At 40.2% G+C, this 20,821-nt stretch overlaps 1 protein-coding gene across 1 annotated transcript in view; it reads left to right on the top strand.

Moving 5' to 3' along the window:
* Positions 1-20,821, top strand: part of LOC116816345 (connector enhancer of kinase suppressor of ras 2-like) — a 518,029-nt gene that overhangs the window by 278,266 nt on the left and 218,942 nt on the right. Inside the window, exon 8 of the mRNA XM_075068744.1 lies at positions 10,657-10,725. Coding sequence (XP_074924845.1) covers positions 10,657-10,725 — 69 coding nt within the window. The remainder of the gene's footprint in view (positions 1-10,656; positions 10,726-20,821) is intronic.

Raw genomic sequence — 20,821 nt, 5'->3', positions numbered from 1 at the left:
TTTAGCCATTAAACTATGTTCATTTCAAACTTTTATTCTGGGCTCTAAAACATTTTGTTTGGAGCTTTTCATAAGATTTGCCCTTGATGAAACTTGATGTACTAAAATCTGTCACTACGTCAGCATGAGTAATCACATATCATCTGTATTCACCTAGGTAGAAAAATGAGTCCAAATTGTAGTTAACTAATGCCATAGAAGAAAGCAGTACATACAGCAACCTGAGCTGGAAGATGTGAAATATCTTGGTAAATTATCTAATGCTTACCATGCAAATCCAAAACGATAGGAGAAAATCTGTGATATGTGCTGCTGCTACATCTTCAAGTGAGGTACATCCTTAGAGAAAGAGAAGTTTAGGAGCAAACTAACCTTTGTGCAAAGCACATTATTGTCTCTGGGGAATTGCAGCTTAAAGTGCAGGTTTTTGCAAAGTGATGCTAACAAGCTTTCACTCTCCATTAGCTTTTAATGTTTTGGGAGACAAATCCATGAGGAAAATGGAGGTAGATGTAAAAGAAGCAAAAAGATGTTGATATTCAAGGGAGACTTTTCAGGGCGTTGTGTTTCAGCATAGAACTAAAAGGGACATTTTCACTGGAAATGTATCTAGTTCACAATAGTTTCTCTATTTTTTACGTAAAACCACATTAATGTGCATCCCATTGTACTGTCAAGAAATTAATGGCATCAGGCCAATTTCAGTCTTCCTTGGATGGTTCATAAAACATTTAGGAAGTATTTTTCAATTTTTAAGGAGGAACGTGTATAGCTAGCTACGCAGAGATGACACAGTTGTACTTTTTAGTACAGAAGGTCAAAATGATCTTTTTATTTTCAGTAAACATTATATTTAATAATATGACTATCAACATCCTAAGGGAGAAGAATTATTTACAGCGAGGTGCTTGTTTGAGGTGTGAAAAGCTGAAAGAATTCAATATACTTTGAGCAATGAAGTAAGAAAACTGAAGGTTGATATCAGTCATTTTGAAAAATAATTTGGTAATCTCTCAGGACATAGGAATGCTGGGTAAATGAGGAATTAGTGTGCAAGAGTTTTCTATGCCTGCTGTTTTCATTCTGCTTGATGAACAAGAATTCTTGTGATTGAATTATAACACACCCTTCTTCTCTGCCCCTGAAGTTTCCCTCTTCTCTGTCCTGGCAGATCCCCTTTTCCAATCCCCTAAAGATGCTCATTCCCTCGCTTTCTCCTCTTAGCCCATGAGCTCCTCACCTCTTTTTCTTCTCTGCCTTTCTAAAGTCTAGTTCATCTCAGTGTGCCCACAGAAGGAGAAAGAGGCTGGTGTGCCAGAGCAGAAGATGGATGCAAAAGTTAGGTGGTTCAGAGGGGAACTCGTAGGAAAGATACAACTGTGTTGGAGACAAAGAAGGAGTTATAATGATAAGATCATTCCAGTACTTACCTTTGTGCACAAACCGTGGTGAATACAGTTATGTTTTCTTTAATTTAAAATATGGTGCAATGAACTGAAGTGGTTAATGGGCTTTACTTGGGAGTGCAGGAGGTAGTGGAGAGCATGAACACATGGGCATGGAAAGATAATGGACAACAGTGCAATGGAAGAGTTGAATAGAAGAAAAGTAAGGGATGGGGCAGAAATGGAGTGAGGGAAGGAGCAGAATGAAGGAAAGTGAGAGGTAGATGGAGAATAAGGGAGGTAGGAATTTGGGAAGGGAAAGAAAAGGAAGTTGTGATAGAGGCACTTGTTTGAGTTCAAGAAGAGAACAGCCAAGAACAGGTCGATTCTGATATCAGGAAGTTGATGTCAATATCAAAATGTTGATTCCTGCCTTTGATCAGCCTATGATGTCCACCTCCATTGCTAACTTTCAAACAAGCACCTTCGTGTTTTCTCCCACACTGGCCCTCATGTTTGGAAAAAGTTCCCAATAATCCTCCACAAAACTAATTCACTATCCTCCTTCAAAACTCTCCTTAAAAATCTCCTTTGCCATGAGGCCTACAAAATGCTTGACAACAGGGAGGCTGCTGGTGCGCTAAGTCCACCGCCTAGCATACAGACCAGTATTGTTTGTGTTCCCTTGTACTCTCCCATTGTTTGTCTGTATCTATCTGTTGTCTCTTGTCATGTACTTAGACTGTAAATTCTTTGGGTCAAGGACTATCTTTTTGTTCTATGCTTGTACTGTGCCTCACACAATAGAGTCCTTGTCCAGGCCTGGGGCTCATAGGCACTATGGTAATACAAATAATACCTAATAGTGATGCTGAAATCAAAACAAACACAAGCTATATAGGGTTTCCATGGCCATAATATAGACCATTAAGCTTATACCAGGCCCAACTTGCTTTTCATCATGGAAAAAGCAAAATAAACAGACTTTGTGTAAGAGAACTATATGAGGTTTTGGGGGATATAATACATACCCCAGTGTGTAAACAGACCCTAGGTTAACTCAGCCCTGGTCTACACTAAGAGTTTAGGTCGAATTTAGCAGCGTTACATCAATTTAACCCTGCAGCCGTCCACACAACCAAGCTGTTTTTTTCGACTAAAGAGCTCTTAAAATTGATTTCTGTACTCCTTCCCCAATGAGGGGATTAGCACTTAAATCGACCTTGCCGGGTCAAATTTGGGGTAGTCTAGGGTAGTGTCATTGCAATTCGACTGTATCGGCCTCTAGGAGCTATCCCAGAGTGCTCCATTTTGACCACTCTGGACAACGCTCTCAACTCAGATGCACTGGCCAGGTAGACAGGGAAGGGCCCATGAACTTTTGAATCTCATTTCCTGTTTGGCCAGCGTGGCAATCTGCAGGTGAGTGCAGATCTCATGAGCAGAAGTGACCATGGTGGAGTCCAAGAATCACAAAAGAACTCCAGCATAGACCGTACGGGAGATACTAGGTCTGATCGCTGTATGGGGAGATGAATCCGTGCTATGAGAACTCCGTTCCAGAAGACGAAATGCCCAAACATTTGAAAAAATCTCCAAGAGCATGAAGAACAGAAGCTATAACAGGGACCTGCAGCAGTACTGAGGGAGGGTCGAATAATGACATGGCTTACAGGGAATTAAAATCACCAAAGGGGGTGGGTTTACATCAAGGAGAAACACACACAACTGTTACACAGAATGGCCCCCTCAAGGATTTGAGCTCAAAACTCTGGGTTTAGCAGGCCAATGCTCAAACCACTGAGCTATCCCTCCTCCTGCTATGCCAAGTGGGATTGAATCTTCATTAAACTTTTCAAGGTGTCCCAGACAGACCTCACCAAAACAATTGTTGGCTGTTGATTTCATGGAGGGAGGGGGGGAGCAAATGAATACAAAACAAATCTGATCTCTTTCTTGTTTTGATCCACTCCATCTCTCTTATACATCTTAGGCTGGCAGCAGACAGTGCAGTACGATTGCTAGTCATCGTTGTCTCCTGGCTGCTTGCCAGAAGACGGTGCAGTATGACTGCAGGCAGAACTGAATCTCCAGGAGACGAAACTTAAAAAGAGAATGACCTGGAGTCACTCCCATTTATGTCCAGGCGCTCCTGATAGACCTCACCGAAGTCTGCCAGAAGCACCCATGTCTGCCCAGGTGCCCTGACCAACCTCACTGAGGTCGACTAAAAGAGCACTCAGGAGACGACGATGATGGCTACCAATTGTAATGCGCCTTCTGCTGCCAAAAGGCAATGAGCTGCTGCTGTGTAGCAATGCAGTACCACGTCTGCCAACACCCAGGAGACATACAGTGATGGTGAACTGAGTGGGCTCCATGCTTGCTGTAGTATGGCGTCTGCATGGGTAACCCAGGGTAACCCAGGAAAAAAGGCGAGAAATGATCGTTTGCTGTTGCTTTTGCGGGGGGCGGGGCCTGACGACATATACCCAGAACCACCTGTGACAGTGTTTTTGACCAATCAGGCATTGGGATTTCAACCCAGAATTCCAATGGGTGGCAGAGACTGTGGGAACTGTGGGATAGCTACCACAGTGCAATGCTCTAGAAGTCAACAGTAGCCTTGGAACTATGGACGCACTCTGCTGAATTAATGGTCTTAATGGTCTTAATCAACTGTATAAAAATGATTTCTAAAAAATCGATTTCTATAAATTTGACCTAATTTTGTAGTGTAAACATACCCTCAGACGTCCTCTGTAGCCACTTCTGCATCCTCTGTTATGAAATGGGGGCCATGATACTTCTGCGCTATCTATATAGAGGATTAGTGGACATTTGGATATACATAATCATGTACCCAGCAGCCCTTCATGGAACTCCTGTGAAATACCTCTCCTCACTGGCAATTGCAACTGGAATGAAACTTAATTCCATTGTGTACAGTGGCTTTGAATTTCCCCTGCAAGCCTCTTGTTCAGCCACCTGCTCCCAATGTAGCCCTTATTATGATGGATGAATTTTCAACCTATGTGCCTAACACATCTGTGGCTAGCACTTGTAAGCCTTAGCAATGCAGCCAAGGTAAGTAAGTGGAGAAATAAGACAGTTCCTAGTGCTGTTGAGCTGAAATAATCTGACTTATCATTTCTGTAGTTTGGGCCATGGCCTATACAGTGTATACTTCTAATGTGGCAAATGTCATAATTCACATAAAATATTTGATATATCTTCTATTGCTGTGATGCCATTCCTTTCTCTGATTTGTTTTCAGTTAATTCAGTGCATCTGTATGTATTGTTTCACTGTTGTTTCAATATCATCATTCAAGTCAGTGGTTTCTAGTCAAGTATTATACTGAATTTAAAAAATTCCTCATTAGTTAAAATTCTCAGTGATCCTGTTCTTCTTTCATGTCTCTTTATTCTTTATGACTTGGTGTTTGGTTTGTGAAGCTTGGCTCGGATTTTTTTTTTAAAGAGTCTGTCTTTTCATGTTTAAGATGTGAACCAATTTTCTGTGTCTTCTGGTTTATGATAAACATAATAGCACTGAGATGGTTTTTCAAAACATTTCCTGTTAGCGATATGCTGTTGGTGGCTGAATGTAGTGCACACTGTCTTTCATGAACTAAATGAAATCATTTGTCTATTTCCTTATTACAGTTTTTTTTTAAAATATACTTTTAAAAGGGAAGGGGGAAGCATGTCTTATTAAAACAAGTCACAAACTCTTTAAAAAGAAAAATTTGTCAGTAGACCAAGTGAAAACCATAAATATTTTAGAGGCTAATTTCCAGTTTGCAAACTGCTGTGTTGCTAACATAAGGAAGCAGGACACCACCAAGAGTTGCTTTTTTGTTTCTGCTAAAAAATGTTTCATGAAATAAAGCAACTTCAAAGACCTTTATTCTTAGCATTTCAGTAAACTGATTTATCATCCCTTTTGAAGGGATAATTGACCCCAGAGCCACAATTTAATTTTAAAAGAAAATAACTCAGCTTTGTCAAAGTCAGAAATTGAACCTAAAAGGAACACGAGCCAAATCTTAACTTTTACAACTAATGTTAATTGAAATCTAACAAATTGGGAACAGTATTTCTGTCCCTTCCACAGCCACCTCCCATTCATTGTGAGTGTAACCATTTAATACACAATGACTTTACGGTCTAGAAATAGAGATGAAATATCCTGTACCTGCAAATGTCCTAAAAGTACTTATGGGTGACCCAGCAAGTAGACTAATAATACTGTTACCCCTTTTGATTTGAGAAGTTAGCCAAAATCCAGGATCTAGCACAATGGTTCTCAACCAGGGGTACAAGTATCCCTGGGGACAGGCAGCGATCTTCCAAAGGGTACTTTAACTCATTTAGATACTTGCCTAGTTTTACAACAGGCTACATAGAAAGCACTAGCAAAGTCAGTGCAAGCTGAAATTTCATACAGACAATGACTTCTTTATGCTGCTCTATATCAGTGGTGGGAAACCTGTGGCCCACGGGCCACACACAGCCTATCAGGGTAATCCACTGGCGGGCCGCAAGACAGTGTGTTTACATTGACCGTCCACAGGCACGGCCGCCTGCAGCTCCCAGGGGCCGCGGTTAGCTGTTCCTAGCCAATGGGAGCTGTCGGAAGCAGTGCAGGCTGCAGGGACGTGCGGGCCACCACTTCCTGCAGCTCCCATTGGCTGGGAATGGCAGACCGCAGTCACTGGGGAGCTGCAGGGGGCTGAGCCTGTGGCTGGTCAGTGTAAACAAACTGTCTCCTGGCCCAGTAGCGGATTACCCTGATGGACCACCGGTTGCCCACCACTGCTCTATATACTATACAATGAAATGTAAGTACAATACTTATATTCCAATTTATTTTATAATTATATGAAAAAATGAGAAAGTAAATGATTTTTCAGTAATAATGTGCTATGGCTTTTTTACTATTTTTATGTCTGATTTTGTAAGCAAGTAATTTTAAGTGAGGTGAAACTTGAGGCATTCACAAGACTCCTGAAAGGAGTATAGTAGTCTGAAAAGGTTGAGAGCCACAGGTCTCGCAGATAGTATCCATTCGGAGGAGAAATTGATGATGGAATCAGGTATTTCTTTGATACAATTCTGTTTATTTACAAAGAGTGAACATAAAATCTTGTTTCCTTGAACAGAGTAGGACTCAAATAGCAGGAGGCAATTTCTTTGCTCGCAGTCTCAAGCCTCCTTCCAGCTGCAATTTACCCAAAAGCTCCCTCCCTAAGCATTTTGGTAGGGTCATGCTACTCAGGGCGTCTCTGGCTGCATCTTAGCCTTTCCTCCTGTCTCCATGCTTTCATGGTGTTTCTGCCACTTCAGATCTGTCCTCGGCTCTTGCTTTTACATTCAGTCCACAGTAAAACCCTTCCATCCATACAGTTCAGATTCCTGAGCGGCCTTACATACTGTCTGTGTTTTGGGTGATCGCTCTTATTGTTTCAGCTATCTTTAAACAAAGTGTCATTTAATTATTCCCTTGGGCTTGTCTTCACTACTGGGGTAAGTCAACCTAAGTTACACTGCTCCAGCTACATGAATAATGTAGCTGGAGTCAACGTAGCTTAGGTCAACTTACCCCAGTGTCCTCACTGCACTGTGTCGACAGGAGACGCTGTCTGGTTGACTTCCCTTACTCTTTTTGGAGAGGTGGAGTACCGGGGTCGACCAGAGAGCGCTCTGCCATCGATTTAGAGGGTCTTAAGTAGACCTGCTTAATTGACCTCTGCTGCATCAATTGCAGCCACGTCGATCTCTCCGTTGTGAAAACCAGCCCCTCGTTTTGCCTAAACGGCAGGTGCTTGTTATATCCACCAGCTCTAGCGAGTTTTTTCCAAACCCTCAACATAACAAGATATATAAACTGGGGATAGTTGAACGCTCAGAGTGATTACTAGATAATGCCTGCCTAGAGATGGATTACATTTTGCCTCAGCATTCAGAAAGTGGGAAGACTGGTGGCCCAGCGGTTAGTGCAGTAAGAAATCATGGTATTCTCTCCTTGGCTGCTGTCAACTTGGTATACAAGCTTTTGCTCAAATTTGCTTGCAGCCTTTTTCTGTCAACCTTACTAACTCATTGAGTAGCTTCTTATTCCTCTAGTAGTCCCACTGAAACCAGTGCAACCTTACGCAGATAAGCTACTGCCCAATGTAAGATGCAGAATAAACTCGGTTTCCATTCCACATCTGTAAAATAGAAATATTTACCTATATATATCTCCAGGATGTTGTGACCTAAATCCAATAAATACACTGAAGTTTTTGAGATCTGAAATATTATATACTAGTGAAAATAGAAGTAGTAATAAAAAACAAACATGTGCTGTCAATATTTTAACAGTGGGCTCCTATAAATATATCCTCTTTTAGTTTGTGTTTAACCTTGGTTAGCCAGCAGTGCATGTGGCTGCAGAGAGGAAGTGTGAAGGACTGGGATATTAATTCATTCGTCTTCTTACTTAAATCATTTTCTTATAACCACAACCAAAAAAGGAAGTAACATCATATGACACACTCTTATTAAATACACTTCCCTTAAATGATTATTCTTCACTTCTGAAAATTATATCAAGTGTTTTATCAAAAATAGCAGTCATAAACTTGCTTATGGCTGTAAATCCCTTGACTGATGAATGGAAATGCCTTTTGTTCATCCACAGTAAAAATATAGGTTTGTTCAGCTGTCACCACACCCTGCAGTAACACTGAAAAGGTGGCTATAGACAGCAGTTTTTTAATCCATGTGCTAAATATGTCACTTAAACCACACAATCTCTACCTTAGTTCGGATGTCTAGTTCACAAGAATTTTACTGAGAAAGCCTGTTATGTCTACAGATGATATTAGATCAAAGGCTATCTTTCTCAGGGAGAAAGGTTTGGGTTTCAATGATGTTTGAAACGCTGTATAAATTATGGATTTTCACATTTTCTGAACTCTTGGCTGCTATATACTATTACTCTCGCTGAGGTCCAAGAATATCTGACTGTCAACATCTGAAGCACGCAACGGTAGGGAGGATATGGTAAAATAGGGCAATTTTAAATTGTTGAATGCCAATTAATTTTATTTTAAAAATACTAAAAATTTAGTTTAGTGAAGCAGAGAATGGTAAGCCAGCTCTTACTAATTGTTTCTCTAACTGCCATCTCAGAGGTGTGACTCCCGGTATTTTAGTCACAGGTTCTTTTCTGTTCCTGTTCCACCTCATGGGACATCATGACTGAGATCAAGAAAAATAATTACAGTTAACAGCCATGGCTATTTTGTATTAAAGAAAAAAAAAGAAAACATAACCCTCCCCCCACAAATGACAAATTGGTTACTTCCATTACAGTGTCTTCTGTACATCTCTCTGTGCAGAGCTTTTAACAGAGTTTACACCTGTGAGAGTGAGCCTGCATTTGCTGGGGCACTTTTCTTTTGTTAAATGGAGACCAAGGTCTTATTTCCCAAAATTATTGTGAAGCCGGTCTTAGTCAGTCCTTAGATAACTTAAAATATTTATGAATGGGCAAAATACTTCTGTTTAAGGAAAGGTGGCTCTTCTTGGTTATTAGCAAGAACAACCAGACAGTTTATAATTGAGCAAAGCTATTTAATTAAATTCTATGAAATAGACGAAAATATCTAAATCAGTAACTTGGAAGAAGCCATTTGCCATTCAAGGAGCTGTCTTAAAATAGGCCAATTAATGAATATTAAGAATTTTTCTATCAAATTAATTAATTTACCAATATTTAACTTCCATCTCCTCTCCAGGAATACATGTTCTAATCATTTGGTGATTAACAGGAGATTAACATATTTTAAATTCATGTTATTTCAATATTCCAATAAAATTATTACAAGAGTTTTTTAATCTAATCCTTAAACATTTTACCATTTACATAGGAATGATATTAGGAGCTGTATTAGGACTTGAATGTTTATAGAACATCTTTGCAAGTATGCATTTCATAAAGGTATTTGCCATTTCAACATTTAAAAATAAAAGATTTAAAACATTCCCACCTACACATGTCCTAGGTGCTTTTCTGAATGAAGCTTTTAGAGTTATTATAAAGTTTATTTCAGCAAGGATATTCCTAGTATTTTTGAGCAGGTTTACTTAGAAGTTTTTCTGGGAAAGTGAAAAAAGCTCACTTTACTTCTAGATTTACTGCTCTGGTAACACAACACTACATTCCTTTTCATAATCCGGGCTCTTCCTAAAATAGCCCCCATCCCAACCCTTTGTTTTTATTTAATTCAGAATATTTGGGTCACTACATGCTGGTTTTCTTTGTACTTTTAGTCCAGTTTCAATGATAGAATTAATCTTGTTTCTTTTTTAGGCCCTGACTCAGCAAAGCACTTACACAAGTGCTGAAGTCCCTCCATATTTCTCAAAGGACTGAGGCACATACTTAGAGCTCACTGGAGTCAGTGAGATCTTGAGCACATGCTGAAGTGCTCTGTCCAATCCAGAGCCTTAGTCTATATTTGCTTTATTGTAAACTGCCTGGGTTATACTTAAATAAATATATGGTCCAGCCCAAAGCAACCAAAGTTATGACAATTGAGCATATTTTATCTTGAAGGTCTAGTCTGAAGCAGATGAACTGCTCTTAAATAAGTTTAAGAAAATCACCTATCAAGGCCAGTGAAGAACAAAGTCAAACTCTCAAAGGATACTTTTAATTTCAAATCACCCTTGCCAAATGAAAGAGGCGAACTTATTGATATTTCAGGTATCATACTGGCTGCAAATCTAAAATTTCAGTGGATCATTTGTTTGGCTAGTTGCTTTGTTTTCTTGGCTATATTTTTGGTGCTCTCAAACATTTTTTGGGCAACTGTATTGATTTAACAGTGCAAGACCTCAGCTGTACCTGCTGGTGCCTGGCACCTTCCATTCAGCTGTGTGCACTCACACCCATGGAGTCTGAGCTGCTTGACACCAAAATCTCATATTTGCTAGAACAGTAGTACAAGTTAAATTGCAGGGAGGTGAGCAATAGAGTATACCAGGGCTCAGTGGAGAAGATGATCACTAGTTTAGGTTCCCCATCCCTACAGTACCAAGTCACAGTTCTAGTATGTATACTGTGGTTGGAAAAGGAAACACAGCACCTTATAAATACAATTTACTATTGTTATTAGAATAGAGTTTCCTTGGGCAGGGCCTATTGTCTTTTCCCCCCTACTAGTTCTTGGTCCTTCACAGTTACCAAATTAACTGTTATCTCTTGCCTTTAGTCTCCTGCAGATCAGTGTAAGAAGATCCATGCAGGGGATGAGGTGATCCAAGTCAACCATCAAACTGTGGTGAGTACTTAGTAGATACTGCAGTGTGGGTTTGTTCTGTTCCCAGCACTATGAAAAATATTCCACTTGGTGGTTAGCTTTGTGCAATCTAACTTATTATTGATGCATTTAAAAAATATTGAAGGAGTAAAAGTTATCCAGAAAACATGAAAGCTGTGGTCTGATTGATTGATCAACCGCTCCTCTAGGTATTGAGATAAATTTGTATATTTCTGTATTTGCTGTGTGCTGTCATATTATATAAGAAGATCCAGATACATATTATCAATACATATATTTATTGCAAAAAGTCTAATTCTTACACTTTGGTTTTCATAATAAATAAACCTACTAATTTAATACAACTATTTTAAAATGGAGTTTAAATTGTTTATAATCTAGGATTTATACTCAAAATGCAGAAGTCCTATAAAACTGAGATACTGAATAATCTCTTTCACAGGAGCCAGTGACAAGCAACTTACTAAAATAACTCAAAAACATCTTCAAAACAAAGCTTTGATTATTCACTCAAGCAGAGAAAAGGGATGATACACCAAAAGGCCCATACACCAAGTTCTGACATAAACTTTATTCTTTCTTTGCAAGTTTTGGGTGAAGTCTGCTGAGCTCAGACACTCTGCTCCTGGGCTGGGAGAGTCAGAAAGCCCCTGTGGCATTCTTTGTCTATCAGAGACTCATCTCCAGCTACTGCTGCCCATTCAACCTCCAGTCCTCCCTCATTTGGTATTTTAGGGTTTTAGTATTCCCTTTGATCCTAGGTTTGGGCCTGGGAAGAGTAAACCTTGCTAGCCTAGCTGGAACCAGGCAGATGGCTATTCCCCAATTAATAGCTTTCCCAGTGTTTCCTCAAGGAACCTTATTTGTCATTGTTTCATTTTTCTGTTTTTCCCTCTGACAATCTCCTTTGATTTAATTCCTTGCAGTCAGGCAGGATAATATTAAGCAGGTAACCTGAGTTGCACATGATATTTATAAAAATAGACAGGATTCCCTCATTCTTACCAGGGGTTAATTGAGTTAGCACTTCAAATGGCTGCTGGAGCCAGACAACCATCTGTTCTAGGGTTCCCAAGGTTGGCAACCATATGGGCACGGCCTAATATTGCCTAGTTAAATTAACTATCCCACCTCTGTCATTGACTTGCTGAATGACCCAGTGCAAGTCACTGCACCTCTGTGTTCCCCATTAGTAAAATAAATGTATTTCTCCACCTTGGTAAAGTTTGTTGAGATCTCCAGAATAAAAAATGCTATATAAGTGCCAAGTTTTATTTTTTATTATTAAAAAGTCATAAAATGACCCTGATGTCATGGTGACTCTAGGTTTCTGGATTGCCTTTATCTGGGCTTGACTACAGTACACACAGGATGTGTAATGGAGCAAAGTTACCATTGCTGTTGGTACCTTAACTTTTGCACATCCTGATTTTTTGTGATTGTAACTGAACAACCATAACATTGCAGTAACTCAGTTGCATGTCTTTAAGTTCAATACATAAATTTCTAATTAGTTAGAACAGCTCATTCCAGTAAATGGGAAGCACGCTCCAGAAAGTAAGTTTGAACAGCTCAAGCGTAATTTTACTAATTAATTCACCATCCACATTTTGGGAAATTCACTAACCATAAATTGTATAGTTTGGAGTGTTCTCCAGATATGGTATTTTCCTTCCTAACTGGTGGTTGTTACCCTTCATTAACAGATCTGTTTGAGCTTGCAGGGTAATGATTTTTTGTTGTTGTTCCCTCACTGTATTTCCCTACACAACCAGTCTTTTGTTCCAATTTAATTTCTGTTCAAATCATCAAAATATGGATAGCATCCAACTTCTGTTCCAGTCTGGTAAGGGCCAAATATGGAGATTCTAGTAAGACCTCCCCATGCTGATTGTTAGTATAGGGTGTCATTCCAGAGACTCTTGCCTTCAGAGTATGTGTCACCAATGTCTCTTTTGATATCATTCTTTCTGCCATTGCCCAAATTTGAATTGCCATGGGTGCCCATTACTAGAGAGGTGAAGTCAGTCTAAAGAACTAATTTTGCGCTGCTTTGAGTTACTTAATACATTGGGAAAGGTTTAATCTTCTGTCTTTCATCACTTTTCATTCCAATAATAACTTAAAAGTTTTAATAAGAAAATATATTTGGAACAACAAAACTCCACTAAAGATTTTCAATTCAAGACCCTGCTATCCAGGATAAGATGCATTATATGGAGCAGTCACACGCATCTGCCAGCAAGCATACATTGCTTTCCACATTGGTTTATATTTTAAAATACAAAAAAGTTCCAGTTTTACTGTAAAATAGATACTTAATCTGGAAAGGATGGTCTCTATCGGGGCCAATTATATTGCAATGAGTGTTTAGCAGTATGTATTGTTCAACGTGTATTGTACCTGTAGCCTGGATAATACAATGGGTCTCTGTTTTCTAATTCTTTAATGAATGCTAGAGTTAATCATTTCATTCTTTCAATGGATACTAATAAACAAAAGCAATGATAACCAATGGAGTGATATGAAATAATGTGCACAGCAAAATCTCAGTACAATTTATTTAGTAACTAAATATTGATAGCTAAAATCATATTCTCTTACCCTGTGCTTCACTGATGTGGAGTGGATGGTAGTCTTAGGCCACCTCTAAACTAGGATAATTTTTGCTAAAACAGCGCTGTAAGTCTGTGTCCATACTTGAGATTTTATTTTTATACTAACATTTCCCACAGTTGCTAATACCAGCACCACTCCACTGCTGGGAGCAACATTAGATGTGCTAATGTAGACAAAGGAGCTGGTAGATGCTGGCATTTTAAGCACCAGGGGCCAGATCCTCGGATGGTGTATGTTGACATAGTTCCATTTTCTTTGGAGGACTTGTAAAGGACAAGTGAGGACTTGTACCCATATCATGTAGACCTACTCTGGACAGTGTTAGACAATAAGGTGATTGAAATGTTAATGGCTGTCTGGAGCCCTTTCTACTCTAGTGCAGCTGCTGTGGAGTAGTAGCATTGTTAGCAACTCTGGGAAATTTTAGCAAAAAAAACCTCACTGGTCACGCTTAAACGTTTGACGTATTTCCTGCTGCTGGACAACTAATTCCGAGGAATATTCACACTGGCCTAAATGGGATTCTGTATTTCTAAAATAAATTTCTATGACTGAAACCAGATTATTTTGACTCAAATACTTCTTACAGTCCTGAGCAAAAAACTCAAATCCCCTGTTTTAATCTGGTTTGGGATTTTCTCTGAATGGTTTAAAGCAGAGGAGAGGCTCATGGCAAAATTTGAATCTGTATTTCAAATGTCACAAAGTGTGGGGTTGTTTGGATGTGGGATTTTGGATTGGGTTACCTGTATGTAGTTTAAAGAAGCATCAGCTCAGCCCTAGTACTTCTCAAAACCCTGGGTTCTTTGAATGGTTCTGATTTTTGGGGAGCAGCTTCCAGGTTCCTGCATTGGAGTCAAGGCCGGATTAAGGCCAAGGCTTTAGAGACTGCAGCCCAGGGTCCTGGCTCAATGGGAGCCCTGCAAAAATAAATCACAGGCAGCAATCTCCAACTGTGGGCCACTAAGAGTTCCCAGCTATCGAGGTGGCACTTGCAGATGCAGGCAATGCACCGAGAGACACTGTTTCCCTCCCCTCAGGGGCCCTAGAGACGTGCTAGCAGCCTGCCACTTCCGGGAGCAGCATGGGGCCATGGCATGCAGGCAACCTGCCTGTGCCCTGCTATGCCTCCTGGCCGGAGCCTGCACCCCGTCCTGCACCCCAGTCTCCTGCCCCAACCCCCTCCTGCGCCAAACTCCCTCCCAGGAAAAAAGACTTGTATACAGGGGCCCCACAAAATCTAATAGCCCTGGGCCCACAGGAGAGTTAATCCAGCCCTGATTGGAGTTGCCTGTTTATGGATTTACCAGTTGGCTGCAGCATAGGGATAACAATTATTGTTTCACTGCTTTGCTTTCTCTAATTGAGAAAGATAAATCTAGCTGAGCACCCTTGTACTGACCAGTGCTCTTCTCTCTCTCTCTCTCACTTGCTCTACATTGTTTCTTCTTTTTGCAGCATTGGCTGCTGTCTCTGGTAGAATCAAGAAGAAACACTGGCTATCGCAGGATACATTTAGCTAGTGATGGGTCTGATCAGGAGAAGAGAACACCTGCTATGCAAACAAGGAGGTGTAGGAGAAAATCTGGGAATGCCACATGTACAAGAGTGCCATAAACTGATGGGAGCATGAGGAGAAAAAAGAAATGATGGAAGGAAAAGACAAAGAGTTGGGCAGCGAGAGGTAGAGAAGGAAGTGTTAGGGAAAATGAAAGAAGAAGAGAGCAAGGAAATAAGAGACTGTTTTAAGGGATGTCCTGTATTTGGTGCTAGAGGAAACATGAGTTGACTGTGTTTTAAAGCTGCTAAGAAGTATTTGGTCAGAAAAAGAATGTTTCCAAGCAATTAGTGTACAATATACTCATGTATGCATTTTGACACACATGATTTTATGCCAGGAATAAAACATTATAGATAGCAGTACTTTAAACATGAGCTTTTTCATTTATATTTCAGATGATTCCTTTTTTATCTTTGAAATATGAAGTCACCTTAATAGGCACGAAAACAGTGTTCATGTTTTTCTGGAGAGAAAAGGAAAGGGAGAGGCCTAGAGAAGAAGAGGGTGGACATGAAGCATAAGAGAACAGTACACAGGGAAAAAATGCATATTAAAACAGCTGAAGTAAAATTAAGAGGGGGAAAAATAGTGGGGGTGAGAGATGAAAAAAATAAGAAACTTAATGGAAAACAGAGGGAATCAAAAAAGAAAAAAATCTATAATAAGTGATGAGAAGAATGGAGTTACAGTTGACAAAATCCCACTGTTTTAAACAGTTATAGAAAACATTCATATAGTAAAAGGGAAGAGAAAAAAATTAAAACAAAAGCCTGTCTTTTCTATTAGAGCTGATAATGATATTTTCTAAAAAATTTTTCTTGATGTCAATTTTACAAAACAATAAAACTTTATACTTTGTGTGTGTGTACAATTGGTTAAGTACATTGTATTAATAGTTTGTGAAACATGCACCACTAACATTTTGGGCATTCTTTTTTATATATTGTCACATATTTAGCTATTTAGGATGCTGGTATGATGTAGAGTCTGCTGCATAACCTGTAATTGGAAACACAGAGAAAAGAGATTTTTTTTCCCCCAATAACATGTGATTTATAGTGGACAGTTTTAGACCAACACCATATGCACTCCCAAGCAGACTTTTGTTTTGTACTAGGAATTGTCTGAGCCAGTTCTGAAGATCTCTAGTTGCATGTGAACTTGTCCATTTTTTGTGGGCGCATGTGCATTTTGCATACACATCTATAAACTGCTGAAACTGGGAGAAAAAATCCAGTTCAATAAACTTTTTGTTTTCAGTTCCATTGCATGAGAGTAATGAAGTTGGAATTTGTTCCACTGTTTAAGACACTGGCATAATTTCTTTTAAAGTGTTGTGACTTTCTAGACCATTAAAATTCTGATGCTAGAAGCTAACTAGAAACAAACAGGACCAAATTCATGCTTGATGTAGTTTTGTTGACTTCACTGGCATTATGCCATAGATTAACTTGGTACTTTTAAATTTTTAAAATATTTTTGCAAGACTTTATTGTGACAAACAGGAACAACAAAATGCATGTACATAGTGTCCTTCACAGGGATATCCTTGGATGCTTTACATAAACACAATTAAAAAGACAGAATTGAGTCCCATTTCAGTTAACAGCTACATTAGATAGAGGTTGGTTGTTTTTTTTCAGAAGTGATAGAAACCCTCATGCTTAAGGGAACTATTAAATTAGGCAGGCTGGGAAGTAACTTCCCTTGTGGATAGGTGTTGTGGGGACTAGCTGCCCTGTAGAGCCCCCTGCTGGCAGAGCATGCAATGGCTGGGGACTCCCTGCCTCACTTTCCTTGCCTGAGGTTTGTCTCCCCGGCTTTGCAGACATCAGTCTGTGCTGGAGATGTGTCTTAGCCCTCCGGCCACATAACAGACAAGTCCCAAACCAAAAAGTCCCAAACGAAAAGGTCCTTCTGTCCTTCAGGACTTCTTTTCAGCCTACCCTTTGGGCCTTATTCCTGTTTCTTTTCTGAGTTACCTATACCAGTCTTTCTGGTCTCTGGCATAGAGCACTGGATCCCCAGGCTGGTTCTCCTGGAGGACCCTTTCCCCTGAAGACTGTGTCAGTCAGGGCCTTCCACAGGAGCCTATTCACACCCAGAATTCTCTGTACTTTTATAAGGCCCAGGTGTCCCTTAAGATATCACCTGATCCTCCTTAGCCCTGCCCCCTTTGGCTGGATCAGGTAATTATTTTTGGCACAGGTGTGGCTGGCTCCATTTCCTCTTAAAGGGGCTAGTCATCCTTAGTAGGTTATTCCATAGTTGCTGATTATGAAGTTTATGCTGCTTTCTTTGGAACTGGTGACTATCAGAGAGAGAGTACTAGATTTGATAGACCACTGATTTGAGCCAGTATGTCATTTTCTATGTGCAGAAATATTCAATATGTGGCAGATGTTTCTATATTTTAGATTGACAGATTGCAATAGATTGAGCACTTGGCAAACTTGAGGGTCTTTCTGAAGGGCATAGTATAAATTAGTCCCTCCGTTCAGTCATCTTATCTCCACTCATTACATAGGGGATATTTTCCTTACCAATCAGAATACTATTCATGGTCCTGGGTGTAAACCTATCTGCATGCTGAGCAAATCTTCATAATGCTCTCAATTGTGATCCTTTGTAATCAGGCGCAGACTCACCCAGCGGTGCCTCCTGCTTGTCATCTCGGGAATTAGCTCACCAGTCATCAGAGTACCCTTGGCAAGCCAGATGTCTGGCCTGTTGTTGGGCCCCCGTGTCCCTCCCAGACCCCAGTGCCCTGTCTTGGGTGCTGCCCCCCTGGCAGTACCCTACTGTCTCTGGGTCTCCCCACCCAGGGGAACCCCCACCCCCTATCCCTACGTTGCCTCAGTCATGGCTACTGCCAGTCACCGTCTAGCCCCCACGCCCTGGAGTGGACTGCAGTCTATCAGCCAATCATCGCAGGCAACAAGGGATTTGGACTGGCTGCCTTTACCCACCCTCTGCAACCCCAATACCTATGTGGGCCTAGAACCAGGCCCTGCAGCCTGGGGAGTTGCTGGCCTAGGGCTTCCCAGCCCCAAGGCCTTTCCCCAGTCCTGCCTCACTCTAGGTCCCCCGGGTGAGTTTCCCAGCACCCAGGCCTGTCTCTCTCTCCAATCAGAGTGAGACTACTAAGTTTCTGGCTGCCCTGGCCACCTTATAAGACCTAGTTGCTCAGTTTGTGGCATGGCCCCAGCTGCAGCCACTTCTACTAATCCACCGGGGTTTTGCTCCCTTCTGCAGCCCCAGCCCTCTGCAGGGCTTTTCCAACTCCTTCAAGGCTGGAGCGGGTGTTCACCCCGCTACACCCTTCAACTGTCAAATGTATGGTTGTTCATAACAGTAGTGCTTTAATAATACTTATCTGCTGAATAATTTATCTTGAATGTCTGAGCTAAAGATTTGTCATAATTTGAAACCTTTTGCTACTTTTATAAATTTAATTATCAGTATCATATTGGACCTATTTTTAAATCAATGTAAAAAATGTATAACATGCCTCATATATTGGAACTGGAAATTTTATAGACTGCTGCTCTTGCTTGTTTATTTAGCATCTCACTTTAATGGCCACCCTTCACAGCTCTCTATTTTTCCTAATTTGGTTGATATTTTAACCTTCAAGAAACCTGAGCAACATAGTTACCACAGATGGCTGAAAACTAAAATGACCAGATTTTTTTTCATATAATCCTTCTGTTGCAGTTAGCCCTCAGCCTGTGGAAACTTTATGGAGCCATTTCTAAAAAAAAAATAATTTTATTTTTAGGTCCTCAACATATTCTCTGGTATCTTTAGCATAAAATATTGCCTGCTTTTTCAGATAAGTTCAACATTTTAGCTACAATAGTCTGTTTACTATGTCCTAAAAAGTTGTTTTGTAAGTATGAGTTGATATTCACTGTGTAGATAGCAAAGTTACCTTTTTTCTTAAACAGTAATGTAAATTGCAATAGAATGATACTTTTTTCCCAGAGGAAGAACTATATAAGGGAAAATCTTAGGAATATAAGAGAGAGAAAGGATATTCAGTGAGTAAGATCTTTAAGTGCTAGATTGTGCTTTAGGATCACAACCCTTACATTGATTTACCTACTTTCCCTTTCATGTTGTAGAGTCCTCCCCTTTTCCACAGGAAGGGAATAAGGGAGAAGCGCACAGTGTGAAAGACCCTGGCATCTTGGTTCATAAAGCTAATTTATCAAAGATCCAAAGGAGGCCAAAGAGACATTGCTGACCTCTTTCATGCTGCCTCTAATTCTCAGACACCCTCCCACTTCAAATATGGTGTCTAGTCTCTTTTGGTCTGCGAAGCATTCCAACCAGAGAAATCACTCCCGACACTGTCTCTCCTCTTTGCTTTTGGATGCTATTGTACCTTCTTGTGTCTTTAGACCAGAAAGCTCTTTTGGACATGGACTCTGTCATATCTTTAGAGCACTTTATAACACTTCTGTATAAGTACTGAATAACTCCACTGATGCAGGTTGTTTTATTCCAGTTTTCAAATTCAGCAATTATTACTAAAATTAATGAGTGTCTATTTGAATTTTAATGAACAAGAATGCTACTTCCCTCACAGAAATATGCAAAAAAACCAAAACAAAACAAAACCTACCTGTTACCTTTCAGATGGATTTCTCCCATGGTTCAAATCCTGTTAGGATAACAAATATAAAAATGAATGTAGTGGTTTTTGTCTTGTGCCCTGAAAATATTGATTCACATAATAAAATTACCATATATCTAGTTTATTTAATCTTTGTATTTAATGCACCCATCACTATGGTATCTGAGCACAAACACAATTACATGAAGTACTTGGTAGACTTTTTTTTGTCACTGTTTGTATAGGGCGGGGGGGGGGGAGCTAATGAGAGATGATTTATTATATTTTATTTTGAAGCTGTTGAGATCTGTGATCAGTTTGATATTATGGTAGAAGGGAGTTCAGTAGCATAAGTCAGCTGCTAAGAGAGCCTAATTTCCTGAACTTGCAGTCTTACACCCTTTGAACATTTTGCTCCAGTGTCTCTGAATATTTCTGCCTCACTCCCGACATGACAAAACCCCATGGGAAATCCTCTTCACAGGCCCTCTGTGAATGCAGCTGCAGAGGGAGCATTCTACAAAGGGCATAGGAATGCAGGCCAAATCAGCATGATTTTGCTGATACAGTCAAAGCACCTACACCCAATCCTAGGCAGTTGTCTCAAGCTCCTAACAGGAATAATCTGCGTGGGGACTATGTGAATTTGGTCTTTGCCGATCTGGATGTAGTTGCATATTCATGTTGTTTACACAAGAACCTATTTAAGGACATTTCTATACAGAGGCAGAATTTAGCCTTGCGCCTGGTTGTAGCTGGTATTATTAGCCTCTCACTTCATGAGCACCACATGAATTTGTGTAGGAATTGCCCAAGTGAGGTGCCATTTTCCCAGCACGTGTGATCCCTGCTCCAGTTAACCCACCTCTTTATAATTAGCTCTTCCTGCCCCCACACCTACCCATCATCCACTTCTCTCCCCACCACTCATTCATTCAACTCTCAAAAACATCCCTCTCTCTCCTTCAGCCACTCCATATAGATGAGGATTTGTAGGTCTGAGCAAGAGGAAATCTTCAGTTCTTCTCTTCTCCCAAGCCCAGAGGAGGAAGGAGGGGCACTAGAGGGTAAAGGGAAGGGAACAGGGATACTTGGGCACAGGCTAAACAGATAACTTGATGCCAGTTCTGGGAACAGAAGTAATGTTTAAACTTTCATTAAATGTATATATGAATTCATTCTTCATTAAATATATTTAGCATTTGTATAAAGTCTATCTTCTGAATTCAAGTTCCATGATCATGTAGACTTCTATCAGTTTCAACATCATTCAGTATCTAATTACTTAATTGTAA

This window comes from Chelonoidis abingdonii, chromosome 8 (assembly GCF_003597395.2).
Source record: "Chelonoidis abingdonii isolate Lonesome George chromosome 8, CheloAbing_2.0, whole genome shotgun sequence".
Taxonomy (NCBI): domain Eukaryota; kingdom Metazoa; phylum Chordata; order Testudines; family Testudinidae; genus Chelonoidis; species Chelonoidis abingdonii.
Note: the sequence above shows the minus strand (reverse complement) of the source record. Positions and strands in the feature narration are given on the sequence as shown.